At 48.6% G+C, this 14,796-nt stretch overlaps 1 protein-coding gene across 1 annotated transcript in view; it reads right to left on the bottom strand.

The window, feature by feature from the left end:
- GMPR (guanosine monophosphate reductase) overlaps positions 1 to 13,842 on the bottom strand; it is a 46,292-nt gene extending 32,450 nt beyond the window's left edge. Inside the window, exons 1-4 of the mRNA XM_071553226.1 lie at positions 13,521 to 13,842; positions 6,528 to 6,647; positions 5,399 to 5,482; positions 3,659 to 3,832 (exon numbers count right to left, since the gene is read on the bottom strand). Coding sequence (XP_071409327.1) covers positions 3,659 to 3,832; positions 5,399 to 5,482; positions 6,528 to 6,647; positions 13,521 to 13,607 — 465 coding nt within the window. The 5' untranslated portion in view covers positions 13,608 to 13,842. The remainder of the gene's footprint in view (positions 1 to 3,658; positions 3,833 to 5,398; positions 5,483 to 6,527; positions 6,648 to 13,520) is intronic.
- Positions 13,843 to 14,796: the final 954 nt, after the last annotated feature.

Raw genomic sequence — 14,796 nt, 5'->3', positions numbered from 1 at the left:
AGACTAGTCTTCTCTGACAGGGACACAAAACCAGTGAACACAGTGGGGCAGTGCCTCTGAATTTCAGTCAGGCATTTGCTACTGTGCCTCATAAAAGCCTGCTATAAATACCAACCCATACTGACTAAGACAGGAACACTGCTGCACTGATTGAAAGCTGCTGGCAAATGGCAGTGGACCAAGCTGGGGAGAAGTGTCTGTGACAACAGTTCTCAAACTTTCTTCTCTTACCCTAGAGGAAGGTGCAGTCTGTGCCTCCTCACTATCAGGAGCATGGCCAAAGGACACTCCCCACCCACCCAAGGCAAAGGGTGCTGCACCATCAGGTGGAGGGATGATGATGAACTTTGTGAGGCTGAGCCATACCTGGTGGGTGTTTGCACTCAGTGTTGTGACTGACCCAAGACAGGCTCAGCAGCATCACTGTCTCCTGCCCTGGGATCCCACCAGCCCCCTGCTTGGAGACCCCAGCCCTGGCAGACATGTCATGACTGGATTGACTCTGCTGCATGTTCCAGAGATAAACTGGGAGCAGCCTGCATGGCTTTGACTAAATTCTCCTGCACCAAGGCCTGAGAGTTCTGCTACTGACTCCAAGGGGGAGCAACACTTTCTGGCTCCTGCTGTTTCCCTCTGCTGCTGCTCTGCAGTTCTGCTTGGCTCCTCCTCTGGCCCAATCTTGTGGGTGCTACTGTTATCTGCAAGCACACTCCTGCCCCAGTCTTTTTCTTCCTGCAACCCTCAGGGTTTCTTCTGTATAAAGAACAGACAACACTACAAGAAGAAAGATTCACAATAAAAAACTTGGCAAACTTTGCTGACAAAATTGTTAGCTCGCTAAACAAGACTTTCAGTGAGATGGAATAACCCTCATGTCTACAATTTCACTAATAAATAAGGACTATGCTTCCTGTAATATAAAAGTTTTAATTCCCCATCATGAATGTCAAATGAAGTTTTTCTTTAGACTTCAGAAAGTGGGCACAGTTGATGCACATGATAATGTGCACCCTGTGGACCATTACTCCTGATTCTTGGAGGCAGTTCTGCATTTGGGAGACACCCAGAAGACTTAAACACTGTTAGTCCCCCCCTCCTCAATCTAATAAGTGACTTAAGGCAAGTCATGTTGTACCTTTGGGACCCTGCTTGTGTTCCCTACACTTTGTGTTTCATGGAGAAACTGATCTACTTTGTAAATTAATACAAAATGCAGGAATGAAAAAACCTTGTGCCACAGCCAGGCAGAAGAAAATAAGGTGATGTGATTATAAAAACAAGTATTTCCAAAGACAAAAACATGCATGTGGAAGGTTGGGGCACAAGAGACATCCTCCATCTGCACTGGAGTACTGGCCACAGAGAGTAGTACATTCACCAGAGCTGCTTTGCACATCACCTTTCAACCTCAGAGCTGAGCCCATTCCAAGGCCCCTGGGAACACACACACACACTCCCTGAGAGCCAGGATTGGGTTACTGTTCTGTGCTGCACTGCAGCTGACTGAGGAATGAATGGTCATGCTGAGGAAAGCAAACAAGACAGCCTACAAGGTCCTGGAGATCACTTTCAGCTATGAGAAAGCTGCTTTATTTTTACACCTCCTATTTAACTGCTAATCCTTTTGTTTGAAAGCCACAACAGCAGAGAACATGCTGCAGGCACAGCACAGAGACATCAAAGCAGTCAGAACAGGTAGCAGCAGGACATGTCTTCCAGAGAATCATAAAAGGAAGCCTGGACCAGTTCCTGCATTTGAGCCAGGAATAGCTCCAAAAGGGCATTTTAGCACAGAGTTTAAAGCAAACTCATTTGGAGTGGGGTAGAGGAGCGTGTCCCTCGTTGGATCAGAGGCTTTCAGGGACTGCACAGACTCTGGTGGCTTTGGAAAACTGAAGGATTTGGAACACCCCAAGTTTGATAGTATGCTTTTAGGAATGGACATTATTGCTGTGCAGTTGAAAAAAAGAAGCCATATTAAATCATGTTCAGAGAAAGGAGCTACAATTAGAGAAGGCAACAGGACTAGTCAGGGCGATGTATGTGTTCAAGCAGGTGGTGCTGTCAGGACAATGAGACCTGAAGTATCAATAACCTTAGTCACAGAAGAGGAGACACTAGTTCACCATCCTTGGAGGTTTCTAAACTGAGATTGGCCGTGGCACTGAGTGCCATGATCTGGTAAAGGGACTGGAGTTGGACCAAGGGTTGGACTTGATGATCTTGGAGGTCTTTTCCAACCCAATCCAATCTATGATTCTATGAAGACAATTGAACAGACTTGGTGGGTGCATGAGATTGGTTTAAGAAGCCTGGACTAAAATCTGGGCTTGATACCTGACTTTGACATTGACCTCCTGTGTCTTCTAGGCAATTCATCTTGGTTGAGTTCCCTCCTCAGCCAGCAAAGTCAGCAATCCATGGGGAGGTGAAGGAGAGTGTGACACAAAATTTTCCTTCTGCTCCTGACAGCAAAGATCTTTTGCTTTAACTATGTGGTTCAAGGTCCCTCCCACAACTCTTCAAGTCAAAGGCACTGGAGTAATCATGTCACAAAGGACAATACTTCACACCCAAAGCAATGGAACAGCTTCTTCCTTCACTGCAGAAAGCTCAAAAAGCCCTCATCTACCACCTTCAGAGTTCCAAAATCTCTCTCCAAAGCCACGGGAAATATGCCCATACCAAAATGTGTCTTGTAACTGCTGAAAGATGCCTGTTCATTAGCCCATGGGAACCCAGAATCCAACAGGCATTCCAGCCCACTTGCACCATCATTCAGAGGCAAGAACACTGCCTTCCTTCAGTGTGGGACAAAGGAACATGGTCTCCCCTGAGCTGCTGTTCTCTACTGAACCAAAGCAGAGCGTGCATTTACCATGATTTTTACTTCACATTTCCTTTATATGCATTCAGACTTGTGGCTGGCATGGAAAAATGAGAAAATGTTGCCTACACACACGATTTGAAGAAAGGCTGCCAAGCCTCATTACAAATCCACTGCTTGTTTGAGGAGTTCTGGTATTCTCATGGAACCAAATTCAGACACTTTTCTCCAAGGGCCCTGGGAAAGAAGCAGGAGCACTCTCCTGCAAGGAGTTCTGTGTCCTTGCAAACACCCCACTCCTTGCACAAATGGGCTGAGGAAGCATGGTCTGAGATAGGACACCACTGCCACAGAAGGCACATGGAAAGCCCTGGCATTGATCATTTTGCTCTCTGATAATGCCATTCACAACTGCACAACACCCCTATGATTCCTATCATGGGCAAGGATCAGTCTACACTCAGCTGGCTTCATAGTGATCTCACAGATGAAAATTGGCCAGAAACACTGGCATATTCCCATGGCAAACCTCCCTTTGGAATCACCAAAATAAACCTACACACTTGATGATTAAAGGTCTCATCTGGTGTGGGAAGGAGGATGTGAGTAGGAAAAAAAATGGATCCACACAGCCTGACATGCCAACATCAAATTACTGTATCAGAGCACACATTAAACATTCCCACAGGAATTATCAGCAATGGAAGACAGACAATGCCAACTTGTTATTAAACATCCTTCCTTCTGATGCCTACCAATCAAACCCTGGATCCTGGTCCAGGACAGAGTTGACAAACACACACACACCCTCCACCCTTTGTACACACTTACCATAATGGTGTGATGTGGGAACAGGGCACGGACAGACTTCACAAACTCCACAAAGTGCTCTGAATATCCATTTGCCACGTCCAGGCAGATGTATCTGAGAGGTGGGATGGCCTCTAAAATGCTTTTTAACTTGTCCAGATCAGCTTTTCCACTACCTGAGCTTGCTGCTACATGCTAAAAAGACAGGGAGAACAAAACAGAGTAGTTGGTTGCAAAAACAGGGATAAACACACAATTTGTATGACTTTTTCTGCATAGTCTTGGCAAAACTTGTGCTAGAAACCAGTGAAAACCACACTATATAATATGAAATAAATACCTTCCTGGGAATATCAGTGTGTTATTTCTGTTTGAAGTATATAAAATAAAGGGAAATGAGCATTTTATCAGCTTTTCATTCACAAGTGGATTGTTATATAATTAGCTGAGATGAATGAAGTTTCAGCATACTCTGTTAAACACAGAAGCTGCCCTAACTTGCAGAAAGTTAGAGTGGCAAAATCTGGGGCACTGTCAGAGAGTAAAATCTATGTCTTTAAGTTCACCAAGCACTTCTTTGATCTACAGTCACAGAACAGTTTTGTTTGGAAGGGAGTTCTGGAGATGATACAGTCAATTCCCTTCTCAAGCAGGGTCAGCTACCACTGAAAACAAGCAGATTGCTTCTTCCTTTGTCTTCCTAGGAGTTCTTTCCAAAAGAAAAATAGTTTCCACAGCTGCTGGCCCACAAAACCTCTCCAGAAATCCAAGGTCAGAGAGCAAGTCAGTATTTAATCACTAGGAGATCCTACTTCAGTCATTATGAACCACAAATAAGTCAAGTTAGAAAGTGTTCAGACACAGGATATTCATGGGACCACTTTCTACCCTGGCATGTAAGTAATCCTGACTGAGCTAAGTCAGGACAGACAATTGTGTCATCAACAGCCTTTATAATGTAATTCTGAAATGTGCCACAGGTAGAGACAGAATACAACTGTGTGATATTCTTTTCTACACAGAAAAAGATTTAAAACTGCACTGAACTCTGAGAAGGGGAGACAGCCAAGCACTTACACTGCCTCTCCTAGCAGAGGGGCCTACCAGAAGAATAAAGAATAAATCTGGATATGAAAAAGTCAGAACTTAAGTCAATGTTTAAATGCATTAAATGAATTTACCTGTTCTCTCTAAGGGCTTAGGTTAGGACACTGAACAAGCCCAGCCAGCAGTAACACAGAGTGAACTCCACTGCAAGGAGGGAAGTGGAAGACACACATGCTCTGACAACCCTCAGTGCTCATCCCAGCCTGGGCCCAGCACCTGGGCCCCTCCAATCCCCTGGAATTCCTGACAGCAAAGACTCTGCCCAGCACAAGAGCATGCAGGGCCAGCTTGTGCTTGGGTTACTCAAGGTTATTCACATTTGTGCCCTACCAAAGCTCCAAACAGCAACAGAAGCACAGCACTTAGACCTACTCTCAAGTATTTCCTTGTTCTTTGTTCAGGATACTCCTCTGTTTCCATTCCAGGCATATATAAACTTTGCTTTTTTGCATCTTAATATAAGCACTTTCATAATGGACCCACATAGCCATTCTTTTTAAATCAGGACAAGCCACTTCCCTTGATGAATTTAAGAACAGCAAACATCTTCATTCTCCAGAACCTCACTTGACAACAGTTTTCCCAAGAGACTCCAGTGTATGTGAGTTCAGAACAAGGCAATAAAGCATAATAATTTACAGTACAAAAATGTACCTCAAGGCATTCTGGGTGATTGGCAGCAAACAGTTTCCATTCTTCCAGAGAATAATGCTTGTGAATTGCAGTGAACATTGCATGCTAGCAAAGAACAAGAAAACTGATATTAATGGCCAAGTCAGTCAATCTTTCCCTCAGCTACAAAATAAGGCATTAGAAATTCCCCCTTGAAGAAAGAGTACCAGTGAATAAGAGACCACACAACCCTAAACACCTTTCCACAGGTAACTTGGCACACTTAGCCAGCCTTTCAGGATCAGGTTTGTGATGTGTTTCAGGAAGCTGTTCTCAGTATCCTGAATGTGCCAGCGCTAATTAACTTAGAACCCACTGCAGCTTTATCCAATAACCTACACTTCCAGAACTTATCATAGAATCATAGAATGGATTGGGTTGGAAAAGACCTCCGAGATCATCAAATCCAACCCTTGGTCCAACTCCAGTCCCTTTACCAGATCATGGCACTCAGTGCCACGGCCAAGCTCAGTTGAAAAACCTCCAGGGATGGGGAATCCACCCCCTCTCTGGGCAGCCCATTCCAATGCCTGAGCACTCTCTCTGCAAAGAAGTTTTTTCTCATCTCCAACTTCAATTTCCCCTGGCAGAGCTTGAGCCCATCGTGCCCCCTTGTCCTATTGCTGAGTGCCTGGGAGAAGAGACCAACCCCCACCTGGCCAGAACTTGCCTTCAGGCAGTTTCAGACAGTGCTGAGGTCACCTCTGAGCCTCCTCTTCTCCAGGATAAACACCCCCAGCTCCCTCAGCCTCTCCCCACAGCACTTGTGCTCCAGTTCCTTCTCCAGCCTCGTTGCTCTTCTCTGGCCCCGCTCCAGCCCCTCAATATCTTTCCCTGTCAGCTACTACTTTTGTTCCTGGCAGGGAGCACAAATAGACCTCAAAAACTAAGCTCTGGAAGCTCCACCTGAAGCTGAGCTACACCCAAGATGTGAGTTTCCCAGTATGGAAGCACATCCACTGCAATCTTACAGCAGGACCCCTGCCTGTGGGAACTGTGTTGCTGCAAAAGCACAGCTGCCTTTTCTTTTTCTGAACTTTTACTCAACAAACGGTGCTTGCTCTCACCCAGCTGCTTCCCTATTTCTGCAGAAATGAGAGCCAAGACTTACCTTTGCCATGACCACGGCCATTTCAAATGTCCCCACAGTGTCCATGTTTGCCACTATGATGGGAATTCCTGTATATGTTTGCTTGGAGTTCCGGAAGGTGAAGGTGCGTGTGAGGTCGACCTGCAACAAACACACAAAGTTAGTTGTTTTAAGGAACTGACTCCAGTCTAACAGGAGTTTTGCCACAGATTTCAGATACAGCAGGTTTAGGCACAGCTTCTTGATTTTCCTCACATCTCCTGGTCCTTTCATTCCACTATTACATCACTTAATTTATTTCCTTACAACTTCTTCCTTCAGAAAAAGCAAAATAATATTTTTTTGTTAGAGTTCTTTCTTAAGAAAAAGAGAATCAAAATAAAAATTACTCTCTTTCCAGAGAGAGTGCTCAGGCCTTGGAATGGGCTGCCCAGAGAGGGGGTGGATTCCCCATCCCTGGAGGTTTTTAAACTGAGCTTGGCCATGGCACTGAGTGCCCTGATCTGGTAAAGGGACTGGAGTTGGACCAAGGGTTGGACTTGATGATCTCAGAGGTCTCTTCCAACCCAATCCATTCTGTGATTCTGTGATTCTATGAAAAATAGTAATAAAAAAAGAAACAAGGCAGAAGGGTTTGGAAAAGAAAGAACAAGGAGCACTGTGGATTATTGTACACAGAAGTAAAATCAGCTGTTTGTTTGGCTGCCTGAGAAACCCACATTGAAGTCCCAACTCCACAGAACTCAGAACTGCAACTCCCTCTCTGAGACAGGACTTTGTCCCAGCCTTAAATGTAAATGACAATTTAACAAAGAATGCTCTTACTTTTGGTCATGGTTACCAGCACTCTTGCCACACAATATGAACAATCATACCCTGGCTTACTAAACCATGAAGCTGCTGGTTTCTAAGTTAATGTTTTACAACTGCATCCACTTTCACCTTCCAATTATTTCTTCTTCAGCACCTTCAAACGATCATGATAACATCAGGCATTTTGTTTCTTACATTTGCCAGAGGTATTATCAAATTAGATCAGTTCCCACTTAGCATCTTGTAAAAGGGGGATAAAGAAACCTCAAAAGAGGAGAAAAAAGGGAAGAAAAAAGAAATGCACAACTGTAAGATTTTAGTTTAGTCTCTTTAGTAACAGTGAAAATGAAGGCTCTTTCACAGTTTTCAACACTCAACTGCAGCTTTAACCAGAACTAAACTGAAATCCATCACCAGAGTGGAAGAAATACAAAAATTACAGGACTGATTATATTTACAACAAGACATTTTGAACACTGTCATATTGCAGGCTAAATTCTAATTAATATAGTGCAGGATCTATTATTGATTCCTGTAAGACAGAGAACTTGGTGCCTCAGTGATGACATGTGAATCAGGTTCTCATTTTGTACAAGCCACAAGGGAAGGGTCACTCTGGTGAACAAACTAAAACATCTTAATGGAGACTCTCCCTTTTTCCCAGAGAGGTTCTCCAGCCATCATGGATGATATAACATTCCTATGGGAATTTCAGCTGCACCAAACATAGAAAATAGTACAAAGAAGATAGGTATGAAGTAAGTATGGAAATTTGATGTGTTTTATTCCTTTTTAATGCAATTTATTAACTAGAATCAAGGGGGGGGGAAAGAGATTATCCCACAACCAGTTCCACACAGACACCAGTACCAGAATCACTGCCTTAAAGTCCTACAGAGCAAAAATATCTTTTTCAAAGGAACTTTAGAAAGCAGAATATTAAGAAAAAAGTAGAGTATGTTTAAAAAATAGAGTTGTTTAAAGAAAGGAATATGTTTAAAAAAAGACATCAAAAGAGTGCAAAACAGACACTGACATGACAAGGCAAGAACTTGCCTTGTTTTAGTCCTTAGACCTTTAGCCTCTCCCATACTCTGTTGCAATAAACACCAAAGAGGAGTTGTATGTTGTATAAAAAAATATTACCTTTGCTTTATAATTACATTCAGTGCTTCTTACTTCTTGTTTTATGACAATCTACAACCACTGCTCAGCTTCACCTTTTCCACTCCAATCTTAACTTCTGGCATGTCCTCCAGAGCTGCTTCTTCTCCATACTGAATAATCCTTGTATATTTAGGCTTTTCCTCAAAAGCTAGAAAAGCTACCTGGTTTTCTTTAGTACCACTGACTATTTTTGTCTCCTTCCTGAGTGGTAACAGCTAATCCACTGCTTATTTTTCTACACATTATGAGAAAGTAACTCCTGTGATTGCTCACCATCACTCAACAGTAAAAGTTTCTTTAGAAAGAAAATAATTAAATATCTTTAATAACTTATACCTGGATCTTTGATAGATGAGGATGTTGACTGCTCTGTTTAAGCTCCCTGGGCTTATTTGGATTTACAGTTTTAAATTAATGACTTTCTACAGGACACTTGTCTGGTGAACTTGTCTGCAGAAGTCAAGCCCAGCAAAGGCAAGAAGAGCAGGCAACAGGAATGTTGGTTAAAACTTGGTTGTAATAATGCCAAGGTCATGGGTTCAATCCCCTGTATGGGCCATTGACTGAAGAGTTGGACTCGATGATCCTTGTGGGTCCCTTCCAAGTCAGAACAGTCTGTGATTTCTGTGATTTCTGTGAATACCAAGACCCCACAAACAGATAATGCTGCTCCCACTTCAATCACTGCTTTGAAGAATTTTGACATTCAATCCAGGCATCAAATTTTCTGGTATCTTTTCAAAATGAGGGAGCAACCATGGAAAAGGAAGACTGGGCGAGGAATCAAAACCAACCTGCAGCATTGCAAAGCCACACAGAGATTTGCAAACAGCCCAGACCTCCTCTCTAAGAAGCTGACTTAATCCTACTGCTTAAAAATCTATCCTTGTGCAAAAGGAGGCATTCACACCAGAGGGGCAGACACTTGCTGATAGCAGCTTCAAAGCAGCAGCTTGTTGGGTAACAGGCACTGTATTCTGCTGCCTCTGTTCCCCTGCCAGAACTATTTATTTATATTCCTGTTTTGAAGCAGACTGGGGCTGTCCATTTGGGATCTGCCTCTCACAGACTGTTTATCCCCGTTGCCACAGCCTCAGTGATGGTGTCCAGTTTCTTAACCTTCCTCGCTTTCCACTGACCCCCTCCTGACACGCACTTTTTCTCATCTGAAATGTTCTAACAGCTCATCACAGCCACCCGGCACAACCCGGCCCTCTCAGCTCATGTTCCTGCTATCGCTTTCCATGCCCAGCAGCCCTTCTTGGCACAGCTAAATATACAAAACCCTGCACTGGAAGGAGCCCTCCCTGTGCCACTCACTCGGTGGAGCACAGCTCCACCTGTTTGCCAGCCCAGCACAGGGAATTTTAAGGGAATTTTAAGGACAGACCCCAAGGTTCCTAAGCTGGAAAGTACCCACAGGCTCAGTAAACGAGGAATTAGTTCCTTCTGTTCTTTGCCAACCGAAAATGACTCGCCAGAGGTTTCTCTTCTACTGAAAGGGCCTCTCTGATCTTATCCCTCATAGTAGCAAAGAAGTTTTGCTGAGCTGTTGTCCTCAAAATCCCTGGCCACAGTCCTGTAACAAACACAGTCTCCCCGTTCCCTTTCCCTTTCCACCTCAGTCTCACTTACAACTCCACATCCCTTGGAGAAAACCTTAATCCTCTTTCCATCCCCCAGCACCACATAATTCCTCCTTTAGCCAAAGCAAATCCTTTGTTAACCTTGGGGTTACGTGGGGTAACCAAGAAGGCACCTTCCATCCTGAGGCAGCCACCATTTTTTTGTGGAGGCAATGGATGCTCTTGGGATGGAATTCCTGGTAAACGAGAAGGCACCTTCCATCCTGAGGCAGCCACCATTTTTTTATGGAGGCAATGGATGCTGTTGGGATTGAATTCCTGTGGTCCCTCCTGCTCCCTGCAGGGATCCCACCAAGGCACTGCCTGGGCTACCAGTGGCCCTGGGCACAGAGCCCTGGCACCTGCACACACAGGGCACACGGGGCTTGAACCCCAGCTAGAGTGAAACCACCAGGTGGGATGGGGTTTGCCTCAGCATCCCATGATGGGGTCCCAGCCTGAGGCACCCTGCAAAGCACCCGAGTGTTTTGGGGGGAGAGTGAACAATCCCCCAGGTATTTTAGAGGAGCGAACAATCCCCCAGATGTTTTTGGGGGAGTAAACAATCCTGCAGAGCCCCTGGGATGTTTTGGGGAGTGAACAATCCCCCAGATGTTTTTGGGGAGCAAACAATCCTCCAGAGTCCCCCGGATGTTTTGGGGAGTGAACAATCCCCCAGATGTTTTTGGGGGAGCGAACAATCCCGCAAAGGCCCCCGGACTTTCTGGGGGGAGCGAACAATCCTCCAGAGCCCCTCAGATACTCTGAGGGGAGCGAACAATCCCACACAAATCCCCTCAGATGTTTTGGGGGAGCAAACAATCCCACAGAGCCCCCTAGATGTTTCTGGGTGAGTGAACAATCTCCCAGACATTTTTGAGGGGCACAAACAATCCCGCAGAGCCCCTCAGGTATTCTGGGGGGAGCGAACAATCCCCCAGATATTTTGGGGTGAGTGAACAATCCCACAGAGCCCCCAGATATTTTGGGGGAGCAAAAAATCCCGCAGAGCCCCCCGAATGTTTTGGGGGGAGTGAACGATCCTGCAGAGCCCGTCAGATGTTTCTGGGTGAGTGAACAATCCCCCAGATATTTTGGGGGCGAGTGAACAAACACACACAAATCCCCTCAGATGTTTTGGGGGAGCGAACAATCCCACGGAGCTCCCTGGAAGATTTTGGGGGAGCGAACAATCCTACAGATATTTTTGGGGGGAGCGAACAATCCCCCAGAGCCCCTCAGATACTTTGAGGGGAGCGAACAATCCCACAGAGCCCTCCAGATATTTTGGGGGAGTGAACAATCCCACAGAGCCCCCCAAGATATTTTGGGGGAGCGAACAATCCCCCAGAGCCCTCAGATGTTTTTGGGGGAGCCAACAATCCTCCAGAGCCCCCCAAGATGTTTTGGGGGAGCGAACAATCTCCCAGATGTTTTGGGGGAGTGAACAATCCCACAGAGCCCTCTGGATGTTTTGGGGAAGCGAACAATGCCCTGGATGTTTTTGGGGGAAGTGAAAAATCCCACACAAATCCCCTCAGACATTTTGGGGAGAGCAAGCAATCCTCCAGAGCCCCAAGGATGTCTTGGGGGAGCAAACAATCCCCCAGATGTTTTTGAGGGGCATGAACAATCCTGCGGAGCCCCTCACATACTTTAGGGGGAGCGAATAATCCCGCAGAGCCCCTCAGATATTTAGGGGGAGCAAACAATCCCGCAGAGCCCCTCAGACATTTTGGGGAGAATGAACGATCTCTCAGACATTCTGGAGGGCACAAACAATCCTCCAGAGCCCCCAGGTACTTTGGGGGGAGCGAACAATCCCTCAGGTATTTTGGGGGAGCAAACAATCCCGCGGAGCCCCTCAGATACTTTGAGCGGAGCGAACAATCCCGCAGAGCCCCCCGGATGTTTTGGGGGGAGCGAACAATCCCCCAGATGTTTTTGAGGGGCACGAACAATCCCGCAGATCCCCTCAGATATTCTGGGGGGAGCGAAGAATCCCCCAGATGTTTTCGGGGACCAAACAATCCCGCAGAGCCCCCTGGCTGTTTGGGGGGAGCAAAGAATTTCCCAGATGTTTTAGGGGGAGCGAACAATCCCGCAGAGCCCCCCAGACATTTTGGGGTGAGGGAACGTTTCCACACAAATCCCCCCGGATGTTTTGGGGGGAGTGAACGATCCCGCAGAGCCGTCCGGGTGTGTTTGGGGGAGTGAACAATCCCACAGATATTTTTGAGGGGTGCAAACAATCCCGCGGAGCCCCTCAGATATTGCGGGGGGAGCGAATAATCCCCCAGAGCCCCCAGATATTTTGGGGGGAGCGAACAATCCCTCCGATACTTGGGGGGAGCGAACAATCCCGCAGAGCCCCCCAGACATTTTGGGGTGAGGGAACGTTTCCACACAAATCCCCCCGGATGTTTTGGGGGAGTGAACGATCCCGCAGAGCCCTCCGGGTGTGTTTGGGGGAGTGAACAATCCCACAGATATTTTTGAGGGGTGCAAACAATCCCGCGGAGCCCCTCAGATATTTTGGGGGGAGCGAACAATCCCATAGAGACCCCCAGATATTTTGGGGGGAGCGAACAATCCCACAGATATTTTTGAGGGGAGCGAACAATCCCGCGGAGCCCCTCAGATATTGCGGTGGGAGCGAACAACCCCCCAGAGCCCCCAGATATTTTGGGGGGAGCGAACAATCCCTCCGATACTTGAGGGGAGCGAACAATCCCGCAGAGCCCCCCAGACATTTTGGGGTGAGTGAACGTTTCCACACAAATCCCCCCGGATGTTTTGGGGTGAGTGAACGATCCCGCAGAGCCGTCCGGGTGTGTTTGGGGGAGTGAACAATCCCACAGATATTTTTGAGGGGTGCAAACAATCCCGCGAAGCCCCTCAGATATTTTGGGGGGAGCGAACAATCCCATAGAGACCCCCAGATATTTTGGGGGGAGCGAACAATCCATGCCATAGAGACCCCCCAGATATTTTGGGGGGGGAGCGAACAATCCCTCCGATACTTTGGGGGGAGCGAACAATCCCACAGAGCCCCACAAACATTCTGGGGGGAGTGAACGTTTCCACACAAATCTCCCCGGATGTTTTGGGGGGCGCAACAATCCCACACAAATCCCCCTGGGATGTTCTGGGGGGCGCAACAATCCCACACAAATCTCCCTGGGATGTTCTGGGGACACAAGGGGGGCTCGCCCGCCGTCCCCCCGGCCCCATCGTGCCCTGCCCGGGGGCAGCACATCCCCCGCTCCGCCCGGGAGGGCAGCGCTGCCTCATCCCGGGGGACAAACGCAAAGCAGGGAGGGAAGGCGGGGTAAGGAAGTTGGGCGCTGAGGAAGGGGAAGGGGTGGGGGGGAAGAAGCAGCAGCATGCCGGGTTTGGATGCGCCCACCTCTGATCTGCTTTTGAGGCTGCTCCTTTTGGGTCTGAGCAGCACATCTTTAAAGTCCAGCTTGAGATCTGCGTCTACGCGGGGCATCTCGCCGGGGTGGCGGCACAGCCGGTCCCGCTGCGCCGAGCCGAGCCGAGCCGAGCCGGCCAAAGCCCGCGGGCCCTTCACGCAGCCTATTTATAGGGCGCGGACATCGCTTTATTAGGAGAGGGTTGTTTTTAGCCGGGCGGCCCCTGCCCCTTCTCCTCCCGCCGTCCGTGCGGGCACAGCGGGACGCGGCGCCCCGTGCGGGGCGAGGCGGCTCCGGCGGCACCGCCGCGGCCTTAAGGGCAAAGCAAGGGCAGAGGAAGTGGCGCCTCCATGTGACCGACCGGGCCGGGAGCTGATGGGGCCGATGGCACTCCCTGCCGGGGCCGATGGCACCGCTGGCACACCTTGTCGGGACCGATGGCACTGATGGCACACCTTGTCCGGACCGCTGGCACTCCCTGCCGGGGCCGATGGCACACCTGGCCGGGGCCGATGGCACTGATGGCACACCTGGCCGGGGCCGTTGGCACCGATGGCACACCTTGCCAGGGCCGATGGCACCGCTGGCACACCTGGCCGGGGCTGATGGCACACCTGGACGGGGCCGATGGCACCGTTGGGACACCTTGTCGGGACCGCTGGCACACCTTGCCGGGACTTGATGGGGCTGCTGGCACACCTGGCCGGGGCCGATGGCACTGATGGCACACCTGGCCGGGACCGATGGTACCGCTGGCCCACTTTGTCGGCATCGATGGCACACCTGGCCGGGGCCAATGGCACCGATGGCACACCTTGCCCGCCCCGCAGGTCCCCGCCCCGCGCCCCAGCTGTGTCGGCGCTGCCGCAGCCCGGCCGGGAATGCTGAGCCTGCAGCCACGCAAAAAAGGGCTCTGGAGGTGGAAAAGCGCCTTCCCGGGGTGCTTTGCAGCGACCCCGGGAGGAAGCGGCGCCGCAGTGTGGGGTTGGTGTCACACACGCTGGGAAATGTCACAGCGCCGGCACCTGCAGCTCGCCCTGCGCGGGGGTGTCCTGTGCAGTGCACTTAAGGATGCAGCAGGGGGAGGGTTTTTCCCGCTCTCCCCAGTTTACAGGAGGCTGATTTGTGGTTTTATTTGCTTTTCTGCAGTGGTCAGCCACGGTTCAACACGTACTCACAAGCCCCGCATAGCAGCAGGATTGCACGTGCTGATCCTTGCACAGCTGCTGGCACAGAGATCCATGACCAGGTAACTCAGGAGATGAC

This window comes from Pithys albifrons, chromosome 4, assembly GCF_047495875.1.
Source record: "Pithys albifrons albifrons isolate INPA30051 chromosome 4, PitAlb_v1, whole genome shotgun sequence".
NCBI lineage: Eukaryota > Metazoa > Chordata > Aves > Passeriformes > Thamnophilidae > Pithys > Pithys albifrons.
This window is presented reverse-complemented; position numbering and strand designations above follow the sequence as displayed.